The sequence below is a fragment of the Accipiter gentilis genome, chromosome 13 (genome assembly GCF_929443795.1).
Source record: "Accipiter gentilis chromosome 13, bAccGen1.1, whole genome shotgun sequence".
NCBI lineage: Eukaryota > Metazoa > Chordata > Aves > Accipitriformes > Accipitridae > Astur > Astur gentilis.
In genome coordinates this window covers 32,811,008-32,838,936 of record NC_064892.1, presented here as the reverse complement: position 1 = coordinate 32,838,936, position 27,929 = coordinate 32,811,008, and the positions used below count along the sequence as shown (strand labels likewise).

At 44.2% G+C, this 27,929-nt stretch overlaps 2 protein-coding genes across 6 annotated transcripts in view; both read right to left on the bottom strand.

The window, feature by feature from the left end:
- Positions 1-76: 76 nt before the first annotated feature.
- PHF11 (PHD finger protein 11) lies at positions 77-16,766 on the bottom strand. Its single transcript, XM_049815960.1, has 10 exons — positions 16,648-16,766; positions 15,609-15,744; positions 13,906-14,013; positions 13,022-13,155; positions 9,848-9,894; positions 6,510-6,568; positions 4,917-4,983; positions 3,107-3,229; positions 1,721-1,792; positions 77-448 (listed from the first exon to the last, which is right to left on the bottom strand). Exons 2-10 carry the CDS (start codon positions 15,714-15,716, stop codon positions 309-311), a joined length of 858 nt encoding a protein of 285 aa, XP_049671917.1. The 5' UTR covers positions 15,717-15,744; positions 16,648-16,766; the 3' UTR covers positions 77-308.
- A 612-nt stretch (positions 16,767-17,378) lies between these two features.
- Positions 17,379-27,929, bottom strand: part of SETDB2 (SET domain bifurcated histone lysine methyltransferase 2) — a 28,952-nt gene continuing 18,401 nt past the window's right edge. For 3 of the 5 annotated variants that reach the window (XM_049815946.1, XM_049815947.1, XM_049815949.1), the window contains exons 14-15: positions 25,871-26,017; positions 17,379-17,468 (exon numbers count right to left, since the gene is read on the bottom strand). In XM_049815946.1, the coding sequence (XP_049671903.1) occupies positions 25,900-26,017 (118 nt within the window). In that variant the 3' untranslated portion in view covers positions 17,379-17,468; positions 25,871-25,899. The other 2 variants (XM_049815951.1, XM_049815950.1) reach the window with 2 other exon arrangements.

The following is a 27,929-nucleotide window of genomic DNA, read 5'->3' as shown; positions in this document are numbered from 1 at the left end:
ACTAACACGTGCCCTGCAGCAGCCCATGCTCCCTTGTTTTTGAGAAAAAAAAAGTCTTCACTGGAAGGTTTTGAGCTTTAAAAAAAGCTAAATTTGGTGTATAACCACTCATTGATCCACAGTAAAATTGAAAGAAAGGGACAACTTAAAATTATTGCAACAGTGAGGTATAAAAAGGAGTAAAACACTCAGTTCTTGTGTCCCTGTCTTGGGGTGGGGGAATTACTTAGACACTGACCAGACGTGCTCTATGGTTTCTATCATTAGAAAATCCTAGATACCAACACCATTATGGACAGACTTAGGGGTTATTCAGACACTGTACTGGACGTACTAGCGGCATTCTCTTGGGTAGGAAGGACGACTTCTTTTAAGTCCTGCAGTAGCTCAATCTTGTTATCCAGTCTTTTTCTGCTTTCCAGAAGTTCCTGGATCTTCTCCTCTGTTCCTATTACAAACAAAGGAAGGGATAAAAGCTTTTATTCATCTGTAACTACTACCAAATTTAAAATACATGTTATATATGCATTAACAATGCAGAGGCTGCCAATGCTTAGTTTAACCAGCAATAAAACCTTTGCCTTTTTGAGGCAAAGGCTCCAGCCCTACACCCCGCATGCTTGGTCTCTTCATTAAGAGTCAGCCTGCGTGGTGCACAAAAGGGACCAGCTGAAGTACCAAAGCATCAAAACACAAAGCAGTAGAGTTAGATCCTTTGTTGTCTATACACTGTAATCTCAAAACTAGCTGCATTATAGATTTAACTTAAACCATCACAGCAAATGGAAACATTAGTTCAGTTACTAACCCCATCTTACTGGGCATATGAGCTTTAACAGTTCCATTGTCAGAATCCATTTGTGTGGGGACTCCTCCGATAAAGGCACATTTTAAATCTTTAATGATACCATCTCTGAATTACACACTTAAACTTACAAAGTTGATTGTTGGATTTTAGCCAACAACAGCAGCAAAAGAATTAAACCTATGAAGAGATAGTTTGGACAACTGTGTTCAACAGCTAGATTCTCAAAAACACGACTCAACAGTACATAAACATTCCTGCTTCTGGCAAAGGAGTTCTTGCCAGTGTGCGATGGGATTAATCACGTCCTTCCCCTTCTTTGCAAAGCCCTGCCTGCCTTTCTGCTCCTCCACTGCTTCCATCTTCCTAACGTTACAGATTATTGAACTGCCCCCATTTTCATTTCACTCTGAGCATTCTCAGCTTGTTTTTCAAAGCACGCTACAACTGCCATGAGGCCCAGGTAAGTTCTGCTCATAGCATTTAATGCTCTTAACTGAAATGTTAACAGCCAGTCTGAACAGCATGCATCAGAAAGGAGCAGACCTGTAACGCAGGCAAGCTGCTGAAGGGAGTCTGTGGAGAAGGAAGGGAAATAACCTGCAGAAACAGGACATGAGTGGGTCCTGCTGGAGAGGGAAGTTCCTCTGGGGCAGAGACCCTTTAGTCTTCTAAAGCTGTGGAACTGTGGCTTGCCTTCCCCTTCAGGTCAGCCAGCCACACTTGACATACTGTATTTCTAAAGGTTGAGGTAGCAATGGCTTTTATACAATTGTTTATATAATGCTGAGAAAAAAAAGAAGTTCCTTGGAATTTTCATTTTACACAGTCATTTTATCAAAATGCTCAGAAGAATGACCTCAATGCCAAAAACCCATACCAACTGCTAATGCTCTGACACCTTTTTTCACATACCTGAATGAATATTTGTCAGTATATTTTCAAACAGTCCACAATCGAAGAGTGACATCACTGTTTCTTCATACTCTGGGGAAAAAGATAATTTGATTTAATATTACTGAGTAAAGGTTTACAGAACCCTTGCGTTAATGCGGAGCCCTACATTAGAAGTAGCACAAAATAGTAATTACTTATACCAATTGCTTGAGGTTTTAAGATGTCTTCCTTCTCATATAATCTATATTAGGAAAGAAGAGTCAATTTGTCAAGTGTATTTTTTTTTTTTTTTTAAGTTTCATACAGAAAACAGGAAAGGGGACCTACCTGTAATTCCCTTTTTGGGTCTGCGCTATGTGAACAGTCCATTTAAAAATGAGCAATATACTTAAGTCATATTTCATTTATGTCAGGACTGTATGTGTAACAGGCGGGCTGACCACACCAATTCCTCTTGACAGATCACATGACATGTGGGACAGTGCTATCGTTTGGTGTTAAAAACCAGCCCAGAATTATGCCTCAATTTCATAACTGAGGCTTCCAGAGAAACAAAATACAAAATGTCTCCACAGTTTGCATGACCATTAAGAGATTTGCTTAATGGTGAAAACCTTTGAACCCCTCCCGTGTCCTGAACTTCATTACTACTTCTAGCAGCTGCTGCCATGTTACACACAACCTGCTTGTGAAGAAGATTTAGCCAGTTTCACTTTCCATGTGTGTGCTTCAGTTACTTTGCAGAAATTAGCATTCTTTATCCAAAGGCATTATTCATAGCTTTGTAGAGCTGGGAGGACAACAGGAGAGGAAGGTTTGAAATTCTCTTTAACTGTGTTGCAGACAAATCAACATTAGAGTGGAATCCTCTAAGAACAAAGTGCTTCATACAACCTGATACTTTCTGATGAAACCAACAAATACACACTAAAAGTTGACAATAAAGTTCTGACTAATCATCCAAAGACTTAAAGTGTACACTCTCTCAAAAGAGAGTGCTGATATTAACAGAGCGCTGGTCGCTCTGTGAAGCTGTAAGAACACAGACTTATGATCCAAATAAAACCTTCCTGTTCTCTTCAGGACCTCTCTCCTCTTCAGTGCCCAGGAGAAGAGGTCAGGCTTAACCTACCTATGCTTATGCCAACATGTAAAAGGTGGCTTTGCAAATTCAAGTTAGGCGGCCTTACTAGAGTATGCTGAGTTGGCAGCTCTTCCCCTCTACTCACACAGGTACACCAAAACCCACTTGCTCTCCACCTGCTGTGCAGCTGCAGAAGCGAGACAGGAGCCAGTAACTTGGCACTACAGAATTATCCTCAGGAAGGTGACGCAGAGCCAAGTGCCTGGCATTCAGATCAGCATTACTGCTCTGAGAGCAGAGTCCCCCATGGGTCTCCATACCTGTTTCTGAAGTGTTGTCATCCATCAGTTTTTCCTGCGCCAGGTGAAGCGTGTCCAGCATTTCTTCAAATATGTCATCCAGAAGCCCAGCTTGCTTGCATTTTCTAAGAAAGTCTATTCGGACTGTTAAAACACAAAACCACACTCTTACACAGAAGCTATCTGTAAGGTGGGCTTTACTCGCTCACTTCAGAAACTAAAACTTTGGCTAAAGTCCCCCTTCTAGTAACAAATACTTATGCAAATCTCTGGCTCCTCCAGCTACCCACTCAGCCCTTTTCAGTGGGAACAAAAACGGGGTCAGGCAGACATTAAGCATCACACTGGGTGTAAAGTTACCTAAGCTCTAGATTTGGATTCATTCATCAAAAGCAAGCATCTCCACAACTCTAAATGCACCATTCCTAACGCCTCCTGATACCCCCTAGTATAGGAAAGCAAGTGATTTGTCTCGCTTTTTTTTCCCCTTCCAGTCCTCAGGACGACACCATGGGACTGAACAGGCTAAAGGACAGAAAATAGTCCAAGAAGTGAATCAGTATTGGATTTGGTAAGAGAATTAAGGCTACTTATACTCCAAGTGATCCAGGCATTAAAGTAATTTATTACAGCCCATTTTATACATCTACTTTGTCAGATTTGGATTGCTAGGGCAATAACTACCTATTTTTAATTCATCTCAGAGCAGCAGGTCAGAGACAGCTTTCAGTAAGATCAATTCAACGGGCTGCTCAAAAGGAAAGAGCTGTCAGACAGCTGACAGAAGTCTACCAGTCTCCATTAAAAACAACGTTACTTCTTACTGGAGACATTTGCGAGAAAGGAGATGTAATTTCACTTACACTAGATGCCCTGCAAGTATTCCAGGAATCTTTATAGGTTTCCTTCTTTATAGTGGTAATAAAAATTCAGAAAAAAACATCAGGCAGTCACCTACTGCTACAATACCATGCCTATATACTAAGCATAGCCACGGGAAGGTGAATAATCACCACTAACGCCTTCCAAACTTCCACACAACAGCATGATCCTGACAAGCAATTGCAGCAGGACCTTCAGGGTAATGTGAAAACTGCAGAACTGAAGGATGGGTCCAGCAGTTGATTTCACTGTTGTAATACCATAGGTAGGCAGTAAAATACCATATTGTGTTAAGCACCCTACGTACACCTAGGGTTCTAAAGGTAAGATAAGCATGCGGTGGCAGCAGTAACTGTCGCAGCGTTCAGCGAGCCCCATTCCTACCCAGTGAGCTAGAGCTCCTGTTCAAGGTGCGCTGAACTCTCCTCTCACTGCTGGGTCAGGGCTCAGCCCCACTCCTCGCAGCACCTCCTCTGCTGACCCATTCCAGAGTGCCACCTGGCAGAACTGCACCCCTCTCCTTCGAGAGGGGCTCAGTGCAAGGAGACTGAGGTCAAGGACGACTGATTCCCCTTTAAATTTAACTGTATTGATGGGGGGGGGGGGGGGGGGTGGTTTTGTTAAGCAAAAGCACCCCTGTTTGCTGGAGACACACAGCCGAACTCAGCAGCCAGCCAGAGCAGGGGCATTCTCAAGTGAATTCACCAGTTCACATCACACAGCAAATCTCAGCCAAAGCACAGAGATTTGTTTGCTGCACAATTATTAAAACCTGCACAGTCATTCTGCAAATCAGACTTCCGCTCCCTTGTCAGAGCTTGGAGAGTTACTCGTCTTGGGAGAATAATAGACACATTTGCAGCATCGCTGCTATCAACCATCTCCAAGCTCTGAACTTCAACATAACAGATCACAGTATCTCCTAGCTGTTCTATAAAGTGAGGCGCACCTTTATGCCTGTTGTTTTTTCTTTTTAGTATTCGTAAACTGTTTTCTTCTGCTGTCTCTTCTGTGCTCTGTAAGAAAAACAAAACAACTTATTTTTAAATCATACTGATATTTACTGCTTTGTTTTCATTATCTTAGCTCTATATTAGCAGAAAGATAAAAAGCAGCCTATATTTCTGTGAATACAGTCAGCTTCTCTACACAGCCAGTGATATTTCTCTCTAGACATTCCATTTTTAAAAAATGGAGCAAAAGTTGCTTTAAAGCAAAAACTCTTTAAGGAAAGCCCAACACCTGGGACACCACCCTCCTTAAGTATTGCATTTGCAAATAGCACAGATGTTAACAAACACCTACTGCTAACTCCCAGTGCAAGTGATGTTTAGTTCCCTAGACCTGATGTAATACTAGAAAGGATTTGAGAGGAGAGGGGGAATATTTTTCTTTTCCTCTGGACAGGACGCAGTCATTTTCTGCTGTTCCACATCATACCACAGGGCTACAAATAATTCTTAAGCTCTCTCACAAAACTCCACCAGTGTAAAAATGCATTGCTTACACAATGATAAATAATTTATCCCACAGTGATAAATCCTGGAGCCCCTCAGCTTCTTATTTGCAGCGTTCGCATTGATTTCTGAGATCGTTAGCACTGGAGAGCAGCAGAAACAGCACATTACTGTGGGTAACAGGTCAAATGAATCTCAGTTATAATGCCAGGAACATAAATGGATTTACAGCTGAGAAATTCTTGGAGACAAATAATCTACCCTTATGAGAGTACTACACAAAAGCTGCAGAGGTCATCCCTGTCCCCCCACATGACCTCTCTTTAAAGTCAAGACCTGGGAAAGGCAGAAGTTTTTCCCAAGGAAAGCAGGATGCTACTTCCTCTAGAAAGGGAAGTCCCAACACCCGCCTTCCCCCCCTCCCACCAAAGTCAATGTAATTTCCCATGCATACTTCTGTGGAGCCAAGAGAATCACCTCAAAATAAGCTGTATTTACAGGTTTTCTAACAACAGCCTCTAAAACAACTCCCCCTGCAACCAAAGGGATGCTCTGCTTGATAGCTCCCCAACCCCGGGGAAGGCCATCTTCACCCACAGAGCTGAGAACTGCCTGATCTGCAATGAAAATCTGCCACATCTACCATGAGCACAGGCTCACAAACGAGTAAGCACCACTTTAAAAAGGCCGTGTGACTCATCAAAAGCAGTTTTTCACAGAAACTGTGTCAAGCCCTAAGCAAATCTGAGAGACATAGTACTTCTAAGGAAAAAGAGCCCCCAAAGGGAAGCTCTTTCTGATCCTGTCAAGGTGACAGGCACCGAGTCATCCTGGTTCAGAGGTTCCTATCACATTTATGCCACATTACCTGGGGGCAGCATTGGCTCTGCCTGAAGCAGCTCCAAATGCAAACAGTTTTCTTTTGACAGAATGACAAGATCAAAACAAGGCAGCTGTAAAGGAAAGGTTATTGCTTCTGTGAGGAAGTCTCTTTCTGAATACACTGTCCAAATACTTCACTAAAGAAGTCCCTTGCTGTAGCAGATGTGGGTTCCTGTTTTAGAACTACTTAAATTCAGAATTACCATTTGTTCCGTGATGGTGGAAGACTTCAGTGCATGTCTTCTCCTCTTACTAGCTGCATCTAGGAATCAAGAAACAACAAAGTATCATATGTGTCAACCTCGGACTGATGATTTCACATCATTCAAATTCTCTCTTTTCCCAAAAAGCTACAGAAGTGAGGCACTCTTGGTGGCAAGGCAGGAATATGTTTCAGCTTCCCCAAATACCTGACATGTCAGTGGAATTCATTATTTCCATGTAAGAAAAATTACAAGCCTGAACCATTAGGAAGAAATGCAAATCACTGTAGCATTAGGTTATCACTTTGCCTTTTAAACTCATTATAAAGCAAACACCAGTTTTTAACATAAGATTTTTGATTGAGGCAGAGTGAACTTACTCTCCCTGGCAGCAGCACTACCTCTAGGTGGTAAAAACTTCAGGCAAATTTATAGAAGATGACTGGGTTTTTTTCAATCAATTCTTGTTTATGTTAGTACACCCTCAAAACTAAGACTACATAAAGAATTATTTTAGGTGTCCCAAAGACATACAAATAGCATTAGGTTTTTCACCAATATAATGACCCTCCTAGAAAGCCTCCAGAAGCAATCTGATTTGTAAGTTTAATATTAATTACGCTACAAAGTGTTTTTAGTGACATGGTATGAGATCTCTGCAAAATCACAGGCTTTCACTTTGTCCTTTCTATCAGCATGCACCAGCCTCTCTCCAACATCATAACTGGCAGTGGCTGAAAACAGCTACGGCATCACAGGCAGAGAACAATAACTCTGGCAAGGAAGACATGGCAGGAGCAGAGAAACCTAGAGAAGAGTTCAACCACCCACCAAAACCTGAAGGTTTTAAATGCAGTGGGGTTATATGCCCCTTTCCCGTTTAATTCTACATCCTTTGGGCAGAACTTAGTATGTTTTTTTGCTTAGAAATCATCCTATTAAGAGGAATGAGGAGTTACTGTTGGTACAGGAAGTACCTTTGGTACTGTTGGTACTGAAACAAGTTTGGGGTTTGGGTTTTGGGTACTGGTGCTGTACACTTGCATATTTCATGGCCTGAAAGGAAATCATAGCCTCTCTCTTCATCCAAAATGAAGCTGGGTGGCCTAATTTGGAGCAGTCTAAGAGACGCTGGTGTAGGCACAAAGAGTTCCTTGCTGTCCAGCACATCTTTGACATGTGGCAGGATTTTCTCAGCCCCTCCTGATGTTTGCTTTAGAGATGCTTTACAAAACAAGAGGAACACAGTCTGAAGAGCAGCCCAACTCTTCCTGCTTCCCAGTGTTCTCTGCTCTTCTACATTTGTCAGCCTTTAGCTGGGCACATCCAACATTTTCAGTTAAGCAGAGTTTGGAGCCTGTTTCCAAGTCCAAACTGCCCTCCCATCCCTGCTGTGCAGAGCTGCAAGGAGACTTCTTGGCCCCTAAGGCACCCTATCCCCTTTCAATCACACAGCAGAGCCGTGACACTTCAGCACAAGAACGTTGTCTGGACCAAGAACAAGGAGGTGGGTTTTGACCCCATTTTCTCCAAACTACCAGGGAAAACAAGCCCGGAGAGGCAGCCCTTTTGTACTAGCTCTTGCTCCCACAGCACTGGCTCAGCCTGCCCCAGAGGAATGGCTGAACTACTTCACCCGAGTTGGAACCTGAAAGTCAAAACCCTACCATGGGACCACAGTGCTTCCATCCCAGGCCCTGTCTCACTCTCCACCCTGTGCAGACCTGCAGACACTCAGCACAGGGCTCTCCTGCCTGCCCAGATGGGCCAGGAGTGGGCCAAACACAGTACCTGCTACCTCAGCCAACTCACCAGCAGATAACCCTGGCTATTCTGAGCACCACGCATGCATCTGAGAGCTGCTCAGAAGCAGGAGACATTGGGCTTGGGGAACCAAATGTCATTTACCCAACTCTCACAGCTGCTCTCCACGTCCTGCAGTACAACTACGCTCTCAGAGGTGGGAGAAGCTCGTTCAGGAGGCAAGGCAGTCACTGCCAGCAGAATCCGTTTACGCCTCATAAACGGAGGGTCTCCAAATTAAGTGCCTCTGGAAGGTCTCCTCTAGGAGAAAACTCTCTTCTCAGGGAACAGGTCATACATTGTATATGCAGCACTTGAGGACACCAAGACCTTCAATCTCATAAGATTTAAGCCTTCCTTATGAAGGAGGTGGTCTACAGGGCTGGACCTAATGCCTTAATCTCATCTCATACTGGAAATGAATCAATCCTGGCCCTGTCTAGTAGTTGGGCAGGAGACCACCTGAGACCCTGGACAGACCCAACAGACTGACAACCATTAGACCACAGAAATCAGATTAATTTTAAAAAGGGAGGGAATGTCAGGCCTCAGAACTACGGATAAGGAAAAAGCAAAAGTACTAAGTGAAATAAGAAGCTGTATTTGGTTAGTGAACCACAGCAATATCAGGTGTTAAACAGACTGTATGTCTGGCTAAGAAGCCCCAGACCCTATGGTTACAAATTTAAATGATAATCACCTAAACCACCCCTTGAGTGGTATCCAGGTGGAGCCAGACTTTGTCAGGAAGATGAGCCCAAGTTTGCTATACTTCAGTGGGAGCACACCACTCTTAGCATTAGTGCTCACAGTTCAATTGAGCTTAACTTCAAAGTGAAGGCCAGTCTAGGACCCGCTCTGTTTTGAGCCAGATTGTATGCCTTAGGTTAAGAAAGTCACTGAATTATTCAGTGAGATTCCAGACTACCTCTGAACCAGCAAGGACCAGGACTGCGAAATTAAGCTGCATTTCTCTATCAAAGGAAGCAATCCTTAAACAGGGGTTGTATAACCCTTTTGTTACACTTAAAAAGCTCTTTGGGATCCTTCAGAATGAAAGGCCCTATTTAAAAAACTACTGCAGTGTATATGGAAGATGCAAATGTGAACATATTAATGTAACTATAGATAAAAATCCCAAGGTGACCACTCCTGTAGCCCTCTCTTTGCTAATCAAGTGCAAGCTTGTGCATCACTCATTAGCGTGGCTCTCATCTCTCACATGGATTTCACAAGCTGCTTGGGCCTACCTGTCCGCACACAGAACAATTGCATGAAGGATCAGGTCTGCAGTGTTTTCAGTCAGTCTTGAGGGAGATTTGGGGAAGATAAAATATAAACATTTCCTACTTCAAAAAAACCTTCTCGATTTTTGTGCATATGCATGGATCTCAACCAAACCACTCCTGCAAGATTAGAAATCCACCGCTCAATATAAAGGTGGAGTAACATTTATTCTGTTCAAATGAGTTATTGACTGTAGGATGCAAACTTTTAAAACAAATGAAATCAATGAAGCCATTAAAGAAACTCACCATAGTGATTGGTCCTATTGCCTGGGTCATGTTTTGGGCAGAACACTCTAAAATTTAAGTTCAATTTTAAGAAAAAGAGAAAAAGTATTAATAAATACATAAACAGAGTTATGCTGACTGATTTTAACAGATATTTTCCCCTCTTTTCATTGAACATAAACTGAAAGACACTTAAAAAAAATTATCAGTATTTTTGTTCAGCATTACCCACCTACGAAAGCACCTGCTGTAAAGTCACATACATGCACAAGCTTGTATTTGTACTTTTAGAGCCTCAGTGGACTCTGAACACTGAAGTTTTGAATTATCAGTGCCATTATCCCACTCTGTTTGGACTTTCTCACTGTTCAAATCCTGAGTCACACACATTTCATCTGGTGTGGCGATCAAACACTGTGGCAGAGGTACTCTTATGGAAACACCTTATTAAAATGAGATTCATGCCGTCAAGATGAAATACCACAGTACTAATATTGCTTGATTTTAGCTATTGCTGTTCTGCCCCCTTGCCCTGTACCCTTCAGGCCAGGTCCCAAGCCTCTTTAGATGTATCTGCTTACCGGTCAGCTTGAACTTACAAGCCCTGCCTGACATGCTGGCACAGCCACACAGCACTGCACCGCCACGCACAGTACCAGTTACTTGCTTGGAGATCTCTGTCCCTCCCTTTCCGCTGCCCAGTGCTGATGAGGTGGTCCCCAAATCCTGAGGAAGTAGGGCACCCTGTCTGAGATCCAGTAGCTTAAAGCTGCTCAATCCATTTGTTCCTTAAAGACTTCAGTAATATATGAGATGGGAGTATTTTCTCTGGTTCTAGGAGAGCAATGTGAATCCCTTGGAAGAGGCAAAATGCAATGAATACAGCTGGAAATAGTCCTTATCTTCTGGATACAATAATGTGTAGAGAACGTGAACCACCTTCTATAATGTGCCTTTCTTACAGAAGGATCCCAAATCACTTTTTAAGCAAAGTTGCCTTGTCAAGAGTGTGGTTTAGCTGATCTTTTCATTACAAATCTATTTGCCAAGACCAATGCTCAAGTGTTTGGAAGCAATTTTTAAAAGGAACTGCATTTACTAGAACATTTTGTAATTACTGTCGTTCTTTTATTTTAACAAAATAGAAACACTGACCTTAGAAATGCAGTCTGTTTCCTTGATGAGCCAGCTTTTTTGCATGAAATTCATTTTTATGCACAAAAACCCCCAGATTTATGCATGCCTAACAATTCAGTCAGAAAGCTAAGTACTGGAGGCACCTTATTTACATCCCTGAATTTCTAATATTGCCCTTTAGAGGTTGTTTTTTTCCTCCCCTCCCTTTAATTCTATTCTTTGCCAGATAGAAACAACCTTCCTAAGTACAGGAACATCTTATAAAGAACAGACAACACCTTTTACTACTCAGGCTGCTTTATTTGGAAGTGCTTCCCTACTATCATTTTTGCAAGATGGCAGTACAAGTTACACTTGTTTCCCCATTTCAACTCTTACTAGCTACTTCTATAGCAGCATATGCCTTCTCTTTTTTGTTTTGCTCTGTTTTGATAATCACTTCTCATCATCACAATGATGGCAAATCAGAATTTAAAAACACCAGCTCTTGCTCTCTCTCTCTCTCTCAGGAATTCTCTCTTTTGATATGCTTCTCTGTGTGTTATATTTCACCATGAAAAAGTGCAAGGGGCTGTCAACCCACGTCCACTGTTTTTCAAGTCTTGTTTGTCTTCTCTCCAATAATTTCAGGCTAGCTACACATTTTGTGCTTTATTTATGCCACTGATACTGTATATAAGTCATTGGGTTCAAATCCCTGAAAGCTGCTTCACCATCTTTCTCTAACCCAGTCCTTTTTCATCTCTTCAATACAGGTTGCTGTAGCCTTGTTTCCTACTTTTCTATATAGGACAAGCAACTAATCTCACACAGTTACTTAATACAAGACATTTTTAAGGGTCCCTCTTCCAAACCTCCAAGGTCACCAGCTCAGAAAACCAGCAAATCAAACTATATATTCAACCACTGCTTTACCAGTTTGTATCTAGACTGTTATCAGTCCCGTTCATTTTTCAACATCTTGAGAAGTTCACTCTTCTTCAGCCTGAGGTATCCTTTCTAAAGCTATATGATGAGAGCCATTTATTCTGTGATCATAGAAAGTTTCCATCTTCCCAGCTACACTCTTTCACAAGCTTTACAGACTCTCAAAGACTTTATAAGCATAAACTAAATGTATCATCTTCACTATATGGCTGGGCTTACAGCCTTCCAGAAAGGCTTATTTATTTAGGACTGAGAGCCCTAGTGAAGCAGATGGGAGTGCAAGTGTTTTGACACAAAAGGACCCATCTTCCACTACTACTGAGGACTGCACTAATCCACCTCTTCCTGAAACAAGTAGTGATTAGATGGTCTACCAGATTAATCTAAGACTAACATGGCCTGTGATCTCTCTGGCCTTGCACAGAAATGGAGATCGGGGGGGTTTATGGAGCTTAGACCTTACTGTAACTTCAGCACTTCAAAAGGTCCCTAAAGTCCCCATTTTTCAACCCCTTCATCTGCATCCTCCAAACAACTCATTCCATCTACTAATGGCAACGCAGGCAGCCCAGGGGCAGTGGACACTGGGACTAGCCTGATCAGGACAGAATTTACTTAGAAGTCTGCTTAATTGTGTTAATACTAGCAACACACTTGAAATACAAGGTCTTTGGTGCGAATACAGAGTTCTCTGCTAGCATATGGAGGGCAAATTACCATAATTTGCCTCATGTGAACAGACCTAGAAGTGCTATAGACTGCTCTGTCCTCAGACCACATTTACTGAAGCTTCTGAACCAATAGAAACAGAGAATTTGAGCAACATGAATAAAAATCTTGGTCCTTGAAGACTAGCTAGATAGCCAGTAAGGACTGACTTCCTCGGTTTTGGCCTAGAGATTTTTCAGATGTGTTGCAGGCTCAAACACTGAATGGATTCCTTCCCACTGCTGTGATGTTTTCCTTTCACAGGAAGACATTTCCCCTACTTTGTGAACAGAGGATCAAGCATCACTTTAAGAGAGAACACATTTCCTTTTTAAAAAGACTTTAAAAACCACACAAGTCTCTTCCTGACACCACCACCAAAACGTTCACAATAATTAGTTAAAAAAATACTTGGTTAAATACCGGTAGACTCCATTTACTTCATCCGTTTCTATTGCTGCATCATCACAGAGTGCACAGAAGTAGTGATAACTTCTGCGGCAGGCTCTTTCCTCACATCCCACAGTGGCTCCTTTCTTGCGACAGAAGTTGCACATCTAGAACAGGATGAGTTTAGCAGGTAAGCATTACAGACAGCTACTGAAAATCTTGCCATATGAGGCAAATACTATCCTGTGGGAAAATCAAATCTTTTGTTGCAAGTCGCCTCTGTATAACTCATCAGACAAGTTCACTCCTGCAAACTCTTACCCTGGTTGTTATTCCAGCCACCTTTTTGCCATCTTACCTCTATTTCATACTGACCAATTTGTAAAATGACGCAGAGAGCCATGTGAGGGCACTGGGCAACTTCAGCTCCCCTGCCCCCCAAATCTTGCCCAGGTTATTTCAATACCTATTGGTATTAGTGCTTGTATTTTTGTTTTCTAGGCTAACCTCATAATGAAAAGAATTCCACCATGGATGTAAGGGAGGAGGGCAGCTGAGGACAAAGCCAGTAAGAAAATCTCACATAAATAACCTTCCTTCTGCTAAAACCAGAAGGTGTTTCCCTTTACACTTATAGGTTGCATAATTTTGTTTCAGGCATTGGCTTAGTCCTTTACCAAAGTCTCTGAGGAAACTTAGACTAAGGACTTAAAGGCCAGAAAACCCAATGCATTTTAATACAAAATGAACTAAATTTCATCAAATCAAATGTTTCTAACTCTAAATCTCAAATTTCCATAAGCTTAGTAGATGAGAAGGACCAAGTACTTTTCTGCATTTTTTTTCAAGCACAAAACAGGCCAGACAACCTTCAGTACTATAAGATAGGACCAAGTGCAGATTCAGAAACTCCTTACCAGTCGCTTTCCTCTCTTGAGTTCTTTCAACACTGATGCCACATCAAACCTTATATCCAGATTATCTGGGTTATACTCTTCAGATTCCACAAATCCTGAGGAAAACAACTAAAGACAAAGGAACAATATTAAGAATTCACAGAGGGACTCAGTCACCAGCGCATTCCAGAGAGAAGAGAGGAAAGGTGTATCTTTTCTTCTTGCACTTGCCCTACCTAAGAAAGGCTGATATTTCTCCTTGTTTTTAAGAAGTTTCACCTACACTGAACAAGGAGCTGTTCTTAAACCTTTCCCCAGTCAAAAGAAGTTCCTCTGCCTATACAGGAGATTCCATATGACCTGAAGGTGAACTAAGAAAAGATAACAAGGTGAGAAAGTGAACGTAGTAAGAAGCGTGAATGAAGAAAGTCTGAAGTCCAGGCTGCCCAGAGTAAGAAGAAGCTCTTTGGCGGACACACCTCCACACCTTGAATGTTATCTGCCCAGTTGTTCAGCCTTATAGCTGGATGCAACATTTCTCTCATCATAAAATTTCCATACAGTCCAATGCTGACAACAGTTGACTGCATGAAAAACATGGAAACATTGTACAAGGCCTGGGAGAAATCCACAGAAAAACATATGCATGCACATTTGGGCCACTGTAATTCCCACAGAAGTGCTGAGGCATGACAGTAAGTGAGGAAGGGGAAGTTCTTAGCAACTTTAGCTAATTCCAAATAAAACTGAGCTACCCTTATATCAACTGGCAGGCACTGTCTGTCTGCTCAGAAAGTGATAGCTAACCGCAAAAAAGCCAAACAGTGCAGAGAAGCCTAAGGCAGAGAAATTAGTAAAGTTATTGGGGGGGGAGGGCACGCGGAGAGAGAAAAAGTTTCAACATTGAAGCAACATGATAGCCCTAACAAAACATCCAAGTAACACTGTAAAAAATGTATCAAATGTTTCTGAAACATTCTGGGGAAAAAAAAAGTAGTAGAAAAATAAAGATGTGAACATAAAACCTGCAAGAACAAGAAGGCTGGAACAGTGAAAGCCAGAAAGCTGTTCCAGCAGCAGGCACATCTCCTGCACTAACCAACCCTCACTGAAGGGAGAATACGACATCTGTAATTGATTCTGCACACCAAGAACCAGCTCCACTAAGATCCCAGAATAAAGGGGAAGCATTTTGACAGCAAGAAAAGTAAATACATTCTAGGATCACAGCACGCTTAGAGCTTCACAGATATGTTTATATAATCAACTTCTGATATTTTTATTCCTTATATAAGGCACAGACAGGGAAATTTTTTATCTTGATATAGCAAGTGATGTGAATATTTTCCTGCAAAGGTTTAATTAACTACACAAGTTTCTGTGGTCTGAGAAGCCTCATTCAATTTAGTGTCTCAAGACGACCTATTCCTACTGCTAGACTGTATGTGTGTCTAGAACCATTGATCAGGAACAGGCAGACGTGAAAACACCATAAATCAACATGTCCAGCTGTGCAGCCGTGTCCTCCCCCTCTCCAAAAGTCTGGCCAAGGCCTGTGGCCTTTTATAGCTTTTCAATCTAATATAAGCTTGCTGGTTCGGGTAACCAACCTTTTAATTCAAACACTATTATTATAGAGTCAAAAACAGACAAGCAGTGGAAACTTCCCCTTTAGCTCTTCTTCTCCATTCCTCTTAGGTACCGACCAACTAAAAGCCACTCACCAGACAATCCTGATGAGCTGCAATATTTCGCTCTTTGGCAATATACATTACAGAACCAGCCTCCCCTTCTGAACAAAACGCACACGTTCTTCTCACCATCTTCGCCATTATCTGGAAAACACCTAGAGCAGGAAAACTGGGACAAAACACAAAGCAATTGATGCAACTATCATACGCCAAGCAGGATGAACAGAGGAAAGCAGAGCTTGCTAGCGCTTGCCCTCTGGCTGCTCCTTCACCTACCTCCCCTGAACCTTGGTGCTTTGCTCCTCCAGCAACAACTAGTAGTAGAATAGGCAAAGCCAACTCTTGGGACAGTGGTGGGATGGAAACCAGCTCCCCCAAGAGCTCCAGCAGTTAGAGCACAAGGAAAACTGATTTATTTCCTCTTGGAAAGTCACTGACAAGCCATAAGAGGTAATAAAAGAGTTTTCAAGCTTGCTCGGCAATACCTGCTCCAACAACAGGCCCAAGAGCGGACCAGAAAGTCATGCCCTAGATGTGAAACCCCTTTTATTTGGAGGAGGTCAATCATTCATAGAAGTGCTTTCCTTAAGTGAGCTCTGCCACATGTGGGTCTGCAAGTCAACCGAGCAGAGAAAAATAGCTGTCCCCAAACATCTCCAGTGCCCTCCAGGAGTTCACAGAAAACAGGGAATAAACACTAATTCCTTACTGTGAAAAGGATGTAGCAAAGAAGCGTGGAGAGGCTTGCAAGTAAAAGGGGGCAGAAGACAGAGTCAGAAACAAGAGATTTGAATATTCTCTCTCAATGAGGTGGAGCTCTGCATGAGCGACATAATTTTCTCTATACCCTGGGATTTGCCCCACGGACATCTGTTCTCTTCTTCTGGTCATATCCACTCAAGTGTTAATTGTTCTCCTTCACACAGTCTCTCTTTTCCCTCAGCAGCTGCAAAATTTTAAGGCCAGCTACTTATTTCACAAAACAGTCTAAATGCTTCTGGATAAGCCTTTACCCACATCCCCCACCAGTAGTTTAGAGCATCACACCACACATTAGTAGCAGAAGTTTTACTTTGTTTGTGGTTTCTGTGCAAGTCCACCGCAGAAGTCTTCAACAATTTCCCACTCCTACTAGGTGTGATACTTCGAACTGCCCTTTGCTGGAGATGTCACCTCCGACAGCACAATCTCCTGTAGGATAAGGGAAAGTAAAAGCAGACTTTTCTTACAAGAAATTAAGAAGATTTGAAGTTAAATTCTAGTGAGAGACAGACAGTAAGGTCCAAGTACAAAACAGGCAGGAAATTTCAGTCCAGCAAGTCTCACAACCTTTCTGTGGCTTTCCCACCAACCTCTGTTTTCATTAGTTCCCATCTCCCTTCCATAAAATGGAGGGGGTAGCCTCAAGTGAGAAGACCACCAGAATAGAAGGGGATTCCCCCCTCCCCCCTGGCTCTGCCACTGAGAATTTACTTAACCACAGCAAGTCACTTTGCCTCCACACACATTTTCTCCCCCGTCCTATCTCTTGCAAGCAAGGTAGGGTAGAGACCAATTTCCAATATCCATCTATACAGTGATCATCACATCACTCTCAGAACTTAAGCATTAAATACATATGATAGAAACAAATAGAAATAGAAATGTTAAAAATAGAATAGAAAAAGACAGAAAGAAATTCAAAAGCAGAACAAGCTAGAGTTTGAATGGTCTACAACTCAGGAAAAGTTTTCTGCAGCAAGCTAATACCTGGAATCGATGCAGATACATAGGCCCTGCTCAGGCCCAATCAGAGGATCCAGCTCTGGGGGCTCTGGGAATTTCTTGAGGAAGAGGCTAAAGGTGGAGTCTACAGCCCCTGGTGTTCTTACAGACTCAGGAGAAATCCTGGTGCTGCAGGAGAACAGAGGACACTCAGTCAAGGTCAGCCTTGGGGTTACTCCAGCACCTTTGCAGGAACCCTGAAGTGGTGGAAGGACAGCTCTTGGCCGTGCCCCAGTGCAGAAGCAGCCAGCCTGCACTCGCTGCCCTGTTTCGCTCAGTGTCCTGTCCCCCACAGGAGCATTGCTTCGGCCCTGTGCTCTTCCCTAGCTTTCTGCTAGAGATTGCTGCCAGGGAGAGGATACTGAACTAAATGGGGCAATAGATCTGGCTGGCTGCTCTCAAGTGAGAAGGGAGCATCTAAGGGCATGGTTCCAGTTCCATAGTCTAATTACGTTTCACCTAAACAACCCCTTGCTTTCGCAGGTCTTAAGCCTGCTGCTCGCAGATTCCATTCGACACCCCAGGATCTGTCTTGAAAAGGCAAGAAATAGTTGTTCCTTATTCAGCTCCTCCAGTAACACCCATGACAGCATAGATCTGTTATGCTTTCTCCTATTGCCTCTTTTTCAAGTTGAAGAGTCTGAAACTATTTAGTTGTTCCTTGTACAGAAGCTGCTCCACATCTTTGATCATCCCTGTCACTTCTCAATCTCTTCTCTACTCCTGCTATGTTCCAAGAGGAGAAAACAGCCTTCAAAAGGGTGGGCTACCACTTACAATCCAAAGTCACAATGGTGCTCTATATTTTTCTATTCTTTTCTTAATAATTCTTAATATTTCAATCACATTTTAGACTGCTTCTGAGCATGGAGCTGATACTTTCATAGAACCACCTATTATAGCCCCCAGATCTCTTTCATAAGTGGTATCAGATAGTATGGAGGGCATCAATGTTGATTGTTGCTCTGACAGATGCATCATTTTCCACTTATCAATGCTGGATTTTCACCTGCTACTTTATAGGCAAATCACTCACTGTCACAAAGTCCTTCTGCAACTCTTCACAGCCTGCTTTCACTGTCACAGAAGCAGACTGTGGAATTCTAAGGTGACTAACTCGTCTGTAAGCTAAAGGCCATTCCACTGCCCTCCACTAATGACAGAGCAAATGAAGTTGCGAAACAGACAACAGAGCAGAAGCAGCTCAGGGAAAGAAACAGTCATGTGCCTTCGGTTGCTTCCCTGGTACCTGCAAGCAGTTTTTTGGTGGGTTTTTTTGGTGTTTTTTTGTGGTTTTTTTTTTGTTGTTTTTTTTTTTGCAACAGTGACAAAATGGAAGAAAACAGAAAACGAAACAGAAAGTAGACAGGGACAAGAACATTGCCAGTAAGTACACAAGGATTATGCCACTTCCAAATACGCCTTGCTGAAACGTTACCAGTTTGTCTAAGTATTTCCTCTCCAAAACCAATTCTGAAAGCATACTTGCACGTAAATACACACATTTTACACAGCAGGAAATGCACGCACTTGACATATCTGTAAGGGAGTAAGGAAAAGTACCCAAGTCCCCTGACTTCCAGCGTACTACTGAAACCGACTGCCCTAGCTCCTGCTCTGCTTTCCTCTTCACCCCAGTATAGTGAAGGATTTGATCTACTAAAATAGAGAGAAAGGAGGAAATTACACACCTCCTACCCCACATTCACTGTGTCCGTTTGCACCTACTGGGGAAAGAAGCACTGGTGGTCATATATCAGCTGGGCATGACCTACACAAGGCCCCTCCCCATTCTCCCCCTAGTCATTAGCAGCATAAACACACACAGCCTTTGCAAAGCTTTCAGAACAAAACCAAAGAAATGTCTCTTTCTGATCATTGTTCACTTGCTACAGGAAAAATATTTTTAAGAATATAAAAAAAAAATTTTCTTCAGAAAGGTATATGTTAACATACCCAATCCAAGTGATGGGGGTGACTGGAGGGTTCCTCATTAGATCTAAAAACTCTCACCTACTCACAAGATCACAGAATGGTTTGGGTTGGAAGGGACCTTTAAAGGTCATCTAGTGCAACCCCCCCCTGCAGCGAGCAGGGACACCTTCCACTAGACCAGGTTGCTCAAAGCCCCATCCAGCCTGGCCTTGAACACTGCCAGGGATGGGGCACTCACAGCCTCTTCGGGCAACCTGTGCCAGTGTCTCACCACCCTCAATGCAGAAGATGTCTCTCTTATGTCCAATTTAAACCTATCCTCTTTCAATGTAAAACCACTGCCCCTTGTCCTGTCACAACAGGGCCTGAGAAAGACTTGGTCTTTCTTGTAGGTCCCCTTTAGGTACTGGGGGGCTGCTGTAAGGTCTCCCTGGAGCCTTCTCTTCTCCAGGCTGAACAACCTCAACTCTCTCAGCCTTTCTCCACAGCAGAGGTGCTCCAGCCCTCTCTGACCATTTTCGTGTCCCCCCTCCGGACCCGCTCCAACAGGTCCATGTCTGTCCCGTGCTGAGGACCCCAGAGCTGGACACAGGACCACAGGTGGGGTATGTTCGGACCTCTATTATTAGAGGTTCTCAATCGCTCCCCGGAGTAACACCTTACCCTCCACTGACACACCGCCTTCCAGCATTTTAAACGCAGCAATCTCCTTTTTAAAAGGAGACTGACAGTTCCCGCTTTGCTACCTCTAAGCGACACAGGGCAAAACTCGAGGAAAAAGGACAGCGGGATGGACTTTCCACCGATTTGGACGCCTGGGTGCTGCAGGCAGGGCTGGGATGGGGCCTGCTGAGGTGATGTCTTCCCTCATACTCCAGTATTTTGAGGCCTAGCGAGGCGAGTTATCACCTCATTGGGCCTGCCTCGGCCCTGAGCCTCCCGGGGCGGCTTTGCCGCCCCGGGAGGCTCAGGGCCGAGGCAGGCCCCGCTCCCCGGGAGCCTCCGCCTGAGAGAAACCCGGGGCGTCCCTCACAGCCCCGACCCCGCTCTCTCCCCCGAGCCCCAGCCGGACCCATTCATTGAGACGCCGGGGAGGGGGGAGTGGAGAGGGGGCACGCCGAACACCGTGTGGCCCCGGTTCGCCCGTTCGCTCCGTTTCCACCCTAAAACTCACCTCAGGGCGGTGGGAACCATCCACCCCCGCTTCCTCACAGCCCGGCCCGCGCTGACAATCACTTACGCGCTCGTTCCGGTGGTTTCCTTCTCCCCCTCCCCCCCACCCCCCTTTCTTCTTCCCCTTCCCCAACTGTCCCGCGCGGAAGTGGGCGTGCCCAGCCGCCGCACGGAGCATGCGCAGTAAGTGCCCGCCGATTGCCGGGCAGCGAGGGTAGGGAGAGGGGCTCCGCTGGTCACGTGACGAGGGAGAGGCGCTCGGCCTGTCCCCGGCGCTTTCGGGCGTGGCCGGCGCTGGGGACCGCGGGTTCGATACCCGCGCCCGGCATTCCCGAATTCCCAAGGGATTTCACCACGGGGAAGGGGATATCTTGCATCCTCCCACCGAGCCCCGTTCATTTTTTTTGCACGACCCTTAACCAGGACGGGGGGACGACAGGTGAGGGGCCTGATGTGACAGGGAGGTTGCGATCCGTGCCCAGTACAGAGCTGGCAGCGTGACATCTGACCAAGCAGCTAATTCAAGAGACAAGCAGGAAAAGCCAGGACAAGGCGCTGTGCCTCCTGCAGCCATCAGGCCTTTCGTTCAGTCGGTCCCTCTACGGCAGAGGAAGAGGCGGCTGCAGCATGCTGCCTTCATACCCGGCCATGGTGGTGCTCGCCCAGTGCACGAAGGACCGGACCGTCCCAGTGCCGCTGGTCAGCACTTTCCTTGGTCAGGAGGTCAAATACAGGTTCATCCTCGGGTAACCGGGGATATAACACTTCTTACTGTGCCAGCTCCTCGCTGCGGGGCTTTGCTGGTGCTTCCTTGCTCGTAAGCCTGACGGTTCATACGTAGGCTGATCCTCTCCAGCTGCCCGCTGCTCCTGTAAACAGATGACGAGCGCGCACCAGCTAACCGCAAAAGTGTTAACCAATGCTGGGAGAAGCTTGTCGCTCTGCAGGTCTCAACACAACGCACACCACCGAGAGGTTGCCTCTTCCTGCTTCACCCTGGTGCAATGTTTCTGCAAGCCCTTTGCACGTCAGCCGCTCGAAGCTTAAGGCGAAACGGTGCCAGCGAGACCTCTGCCTTGCGCGGGATAATTAAACAAACCCTAGATTTCCACCCCCATACAGTGCACCAGCCACAACATAACAAGCACATTCTGGCCCACCCAGAGGCCAAACCAAACACAACATGGAGCTTTTTAAGATCAGTTCCGTTTACCGGCTAGAATAGCTTTGGCTTTTCAGCACTGCTGGTGTTATTCCAGCTGGTTTCCCAAATCCCTTTGTGCCTGCCCAGATGCAGCATTTGAGAGCTAAGGTCAGCCCCTGCGCCCAGGCTTGCAATTAGATTGCATCTATTAGCCAGATGCTGCTACGCAACACCAATTCTCAAATTTATTATCTAGATGGTACTCAAATGAGTAAACTGGATTCAAGAACACTCACAGGTGCGTGACTCTTAAATTAGCAAAATTTTCCTAACACAAGTCTGTTCTTCAACACAGAAAAACTAATTCTCTGTGGAGGAAAACCAACTGCAAGTCCCTTGTGATCTCTTCTTCCAAACCCCTACTCTACAGAGCCATATAGTTCTGCTGAAATAGGTGGAGCTGGAAATGAGCGCTCAGTGATTTTCTGGCAAAAAAAGAAGTAATCAGTGTAATGTGCTCCAGTCTAGTTTCTTTTATACCTATGCCATAGGTGATCTTCAGCTGTCTTTGCATTTGTATGCTCGCCTTGGGTGCCAATATTTACTTCCCTGTAGGTCATGGAGCCCTTACATGTCCTCACATCCCTATTGTCCCTCTGTTGGGCCAGTCCTGCTCACCGTGAGAGTCACCAACATCCACGCTGCATGGCTGGACCACACCATTTCACAGGAACAAGGTACCACCCTGAAAAAGCCTAAATTGGTTTCAGAATTCCCCCCAAATCCACTGGTCCTCTATCAGTGTTGTAAAACCTATGCTCCCCTGAAGGTCAATAGAAACTGTGACTTCCAGGAATTTCCAGAGCTCTGCCCCACGTCTCAATGCAATTAATTCCCATCAGGCACTCTTCTCTTTTCATACCCCTGACAGGCTGACAAGTCCCAAATTTGTCATTCCACAGGCACTTTTGAGTGTTTCACTTGGAACATTTCCACCTATTCTTCCATCAGTGCTTGTGCTCGGTGCTTTTACGTGATATTCTGCTAAAGCAGGGGTGGCACGAGGGGCTACATTCAGAAATATGCTGTGTAAAGGCAAGCAGAGGAACTGACAGCTGAGCAGCGAGCAAGTTCAGATAAGCACTCTCGCAATGTCTATGCAACTGCCACAGCCATTACCCACAGAGGATACCTGCCAGCCACCTTCGGCAGAACCCATTCTAATAAAATTACAAAACCAGGTGGAAAACATACCTTGTAAGGTAAGTTTACAAGAGGACAGGTTACAATCTCTGGTCTGGTATGTCGGATTCACAAGCAGCGAAAACATCAGACTGTGAGGGGACTAGAAGCTGGGTTGTAACCGCTGTATCTCATGTATCCTCACACGGAGGAGAATGAAGAAGCACCAGCCCGAAGACAGACCTGAAACACACCACTAGCCAAAAAGCCCTGTCTCATATACATAGCTACTGTAAAATCCATGCTGACAGCAGGCTCTCGGATAGCTGCAGACCACACAGAGCAAGTGTGTGCTTTATCTTTTGAAATATCAACAGCAACATTCTGCAGCAAGAAACAGAGCTTTTCCTCACCAGCCCAGTACCATAATTCCTACCACTGAGCTGCGAAATATAATTAACAGCAGTAAAATGTACATTTTTTTCCCCCTTGATGCTTTAATGACATTCCCATCTGCTTTGCCACATCCAAGTCGAGCCTAGAGACACATATTTTCCACAGCCTCACTTGTTTAAAAGGCTTACACCAGTGTTGGGTTACCAATGGGCTTGCCACGCAGTTCGGCACATCTCTGGAGATTTTTTACATTGCACAACGTTATGCTAAGGCATATTGCCTCTGAGCAGATACAGATTTTTGATGAAGCAAGAAGCAACCGAGCTGAATGCTGACTGCTGCTAACATGGTGGTGCTCCTCAGTGACAGAGGGGTGGAAGGGGACAGATCAGGGCAAGAATGGGTGGCTCTGACCTTTTGAAGGGGTACTGCACCAACACTGGTGGTAACCCAACTCTTTTGCATTTAGCCCTGAAGATGCATGATGAAACCACACACAAACATGTAGTGCGACCACTGGGACAAAAACTGAGGAGGGGTTTGCTTGATGGGTATGTCAAACTCTCAAACAGGGCCATGGGAGAGAAGAGTTGAGGTTTCACTGTGAGCAGCGTAGTTCACAGGTCTGTTATCTCTGTTAAAAGTCCATTTAACAGGCTTAAATTCCTCATGCATGCTGAGACTGTTGAGAAATTCCAGACCATCGTGTGTTGCAGCACAAACCCATGTTTTTTAAGCTTGAAGCATCCAAAACAAACTCAAAAAACAGCTTAGGGCCACAGGTACTGTGTCTGTCCACAGTTACACAGCAGAGATGCAATCCAATTAAAAGAGAACTAACCCTAAGCCATCTGGACAGAAACCATCCGCTGCCTCTTGGCCTGAGCACCAAGAACTGGTTCCTGCTTCTCTTTCACTTTGCAGTATAGCTGTAGGCTTGAAATCTCTACTCCATGGTCATGGCAGTCTCTCATAGGCATGTTTCGCTCCCGTATACAATTGCCTGAATCATCACTAACTCTTGCAAATAGTACTTCTCTCTGCTCTGTAAAACAGGAAATCCAATGACAAAATCTGCTAATGGCTGAGCAAATATCATCAGACAATTCTGCATGATCTGCCATGCACAGCCTCCCACAAATTCAGGAAGTGAAGGTAAGGTGAACTGCAGGGCCAGCTTCAAATCCACCTGTGACGGATGCACTCGACTCCTTGACCAAACTCGTGGTAGTGTGGTTCAGTCTCCAAAGGAAGCAAACACCTCGGCCATAACCGGGCCAAGAACTTCTCTAGTTCCAACCTGTTCTCTGAAAACCCACACAGGAACAGGTTGACATGGTGAGCATCGATGCATGTGGGCTTGGAAACTGGAACACTAACCAAGCGATTAACACATGAATAGCAGGTGGTTCTTCCAAGACTCATTTATCAAGGAATAAAGAAAGTTGTGGGTACGAGGAGTCTCATGCATACCTTTTCCACTGCGTGTAATTTGACTACGAGCCAACCACTTTGTTCCATAAATATGACAGCCTCGGTGAGCCGCCTTTGAGCTCTCCCTACTAAGCAGCTGGCTGCACGGCAGGGATCGCCCCTTGAGCTGGGACGCCTCTCAAGGTTACTCCTCGAGGCTGAGAGACCCCTTACCAACTGCAGATCTTTGGTAAGTGACTGGTATCATGCATAACCTTGTATTGTAGTGCACTAGATTTTGTATTGGTAAGTTTGATTTTGTGTTGGTAACTCTGAATCATTATTATACACTCCGCAGTTACAGAGTGAACCTTGCCATCAAACTTTGTTAAGTCTCACTTCTACAACATCTTACTTCAATAAAACCACTTTTGCTGATACCTTTGGTGGTGGTTCTTCAAGTGGTCTAAATCGTTCATCTGTGACACCATGTTCTTTGCACAAGGCTCCAACACATTCAAAAGCCACACACCTGCACACCCATCCCTTGCTCCATTTCAGAGCCGCCTCCTGCAACTGCACTTAGTGTCACCTAATGTAGCTTGTTTCTCTCTTACCACCAAACCACATGGCAAGAACTTCTGTGGCCCACCTGTCCCACACTATACAATATGGCACTGAAATGAGGCACACTGGATTTCTCAAGGATTTCCCTGTGTGTCACAAATACGGACAGGGATGCAACCCAACAAAAACCAGTCATTTCTCTCCTGCAGCAGCAGGACTTGCCCAGCTCATTTTGTAGCACGAACACAGCTCTGCAAAACTGTTCTGATTAATCTCATCTCTGTTCAAGACTATCTGTCCCACTGGATCCATTAGGCTTGGGTATATCTTAATAATTCTTAGTGTCCCAAACAGGCAGACTTGCATTCATACTGAGTTTTGCTAACTTGGCATTGTGGAAGGGCACAGAAAATATCAAAGTCATGTCTCTGCTGCAGATGGCACAGAAGCATGAGTTCTTCCAGCGCACTGTGGACTTTCCTTGTGAATGAAAAGAGGGAGGGAAAAAAGACTAGGAGCACAGAAATTATCTAGGAAAAGTTTGATGCATGTTCTTATGACAAACAGTTCTAATTCTGTAAACTAAAAAAAGTGACATTTAAATGTAAATTTAAAAAACGATCAGGTGAAAGGCATTTTAGTGGAATGTAATTAGCACCACAGACTTAAGTGTACTGTTCACCGTGTAGTAGTCCCTTTCAGCATATATATCTCCACGTACATGATGTGTTGACAGCAGGAAAGCTTTGCCTATAAGGTTTTTTTCCTGCACTTCTGAACTCCACACTGACAGGAAATCTCTGTCTCTGGCATGCTACCAGCTTCATAACCATAATCCCACGTGAGCTCGGTTCCAGCTTTCACATGCCTAAGAAATAAAACGCTCAGTCAATTGGTTTGAACTAAGTGAAACACTACTGTGCTTACAGTTTGTTACCAACAACTCACATGCAAACCCCCAAATCATAGGGGGCAGGGAGGATCACACATACAGCTTGTTGGGAGAGAACCAAGAGATATAAGCAGTCTCTGGCACGCATATGCTGCTTTGCCTACCAGAGCTATGAACAGTGCAAATACCTACACATAGGAGAAAATAATTTATCAAGCAGTGTGATAGGATCAGAGTCTAAACAACCTGCTCTAACTTTGAGGCTAATTCTGGGAAACAAAAATCAAACAAAGCAAAAAAAAAAGGAAAAAACACATAAGTGAATACATCTAAATGGGAACAGAGTTTTGTTCTTTCTACTATGTACAGTGCAACACTGAGGTTTGAATAGATCTCTAGATACACCGGTGATAAAGGCTATCATCTTTGGTATGACAAGCTATGTTTTAATGCAATTGCACTATGTGTATGCACAAAGCCTAAGACTCATAATTAAACACACGCTCCTCATGAACCAGCCACTCTGACACTACAGGAAAGAGAAGAAATTTCTAAGGTAGGAAATTCATTGCCCAAAATGTATGCCCAATTAAACATCTGAAACTAAGATGCTGTCCCAGTTTTGGCTGGGATAGAGTTAATTTTCTTTCTAGCAGCTGGTATAGTGTTACGTTTTAGGTTCAGTATGAGAAGAATGTTGATAACACACTGATGTTTTCAGTTGTTGCTAAATAGTGTTTAGCCTAAGTCAAGGATTTTTCAGCTTCTCATGTCCAGACAGCAAGAAGGCTGGAGGGGCACAAGGAGTTGGGAGGGGACACAGCCAGGACAGCTGACCCAAACTGGCCAAAGGGGTATTCCATACTGTGTGACATCATGCCCAGTATGTAAACTGGGGGGAGTTGGCCTGCAAGGGGGATCACGGCTCGGAAGCTAACTGGGCATCAGTTGGTGAGTGGTGATCAATTGCATTGTGCATCACTTCTTTCGTATATTCCAATTCTTTTATTATTATTATTGCCATTTTATTATTGTTATTATTATCATTATTATTTTCTTCCTTTCTGTCCTGTTAAACTGTTCTTATCTCAACCCAAGAGTTTTACTTTTTTTTCCCTGCCAATTCTCTCTCCCATCCCACTGGGTGCAGGGGACGTGAGTGAGCATCTGCATAGTGCTTGCTTGCTGGCTGGGGTTAAACCATGACAGGTGTTGAGGGACAGTACAATAAAATATGAGTATTACAAAGAGTGTAATTCTCTCCTATTTCTCACTGGATACGATATAAGGGACATCCAGTGAATTACCAGGCTGAGAACAAACAATGAGGACTTTTCAAACAGCACATAATTGCAACCTGGGACTTGCTGCCTTAGGATGTTCTGGAGGCCAGAAATGTACAACAAATAAAAAGGTGACTGGCAAGTTCACAGAAGATACACAGTTAAGCTCGATGTTCCAGACACAGTCCTTAAGGTAGAAGAGTTGTAAAAGGGTGATTGCCAGAAAGCAGGAATGCCAACCAGGGCAACCTTTCCTTCAACAATCTTCTTCCCTAAGTGTCTTCTCCTGACCACTATTACCTCTTTCCACTGGCCTCAGTCCCCACTACACTTCTTTACCGAGTACCTGAGCAAGAAAGACTCTAGCTAAAACAAAATCTTTTTTTCTAACATATTTCAAAACATTGTCTTCATGGTTCTTGGAAGCCCTCCTCACGATGCAATCCACAGCATCTATGTCAGTATGGAACAGGGTTGCAAGGCTCTGCAGAGGATCAGTGTCCCCTGGGGTTGGTTTGTCTGGAATGAATCTTATCCTCTCCATTGTAAGTTCACACCTAGTACTCCTGCTATCATGTGTGTCAGCTAGCTCCATTCATACAATT

What these genes read in the sequence shown, in the direction of transcription:
- PHF11 (XM_049815960.1), bottom strand. Translation starts at nt 15,716, where the DNA reads ATGGCGAAGATGGTGAGAAGAACGTGTGCGTTTTGTTCAGAAGGGGAG. An exon ending in GAAGTAAATGGAGTCTACCG is followed by an intron (nt 9,895 to 13,021) that starts GTATTTAACCAA and finishes CTTAAATTTTAG; the next exon opens with AGTGTTCTGCCCAAAACATG. An exon ending in AAAAAACAACAGGCATAAAG is followed by an intron (nt 3,230 to 4,916) that starts GTGCGCCTCACT and finishes GTGTTTTAACAG; the next exon opens with TCCGAATAGACTTTCTTAGA.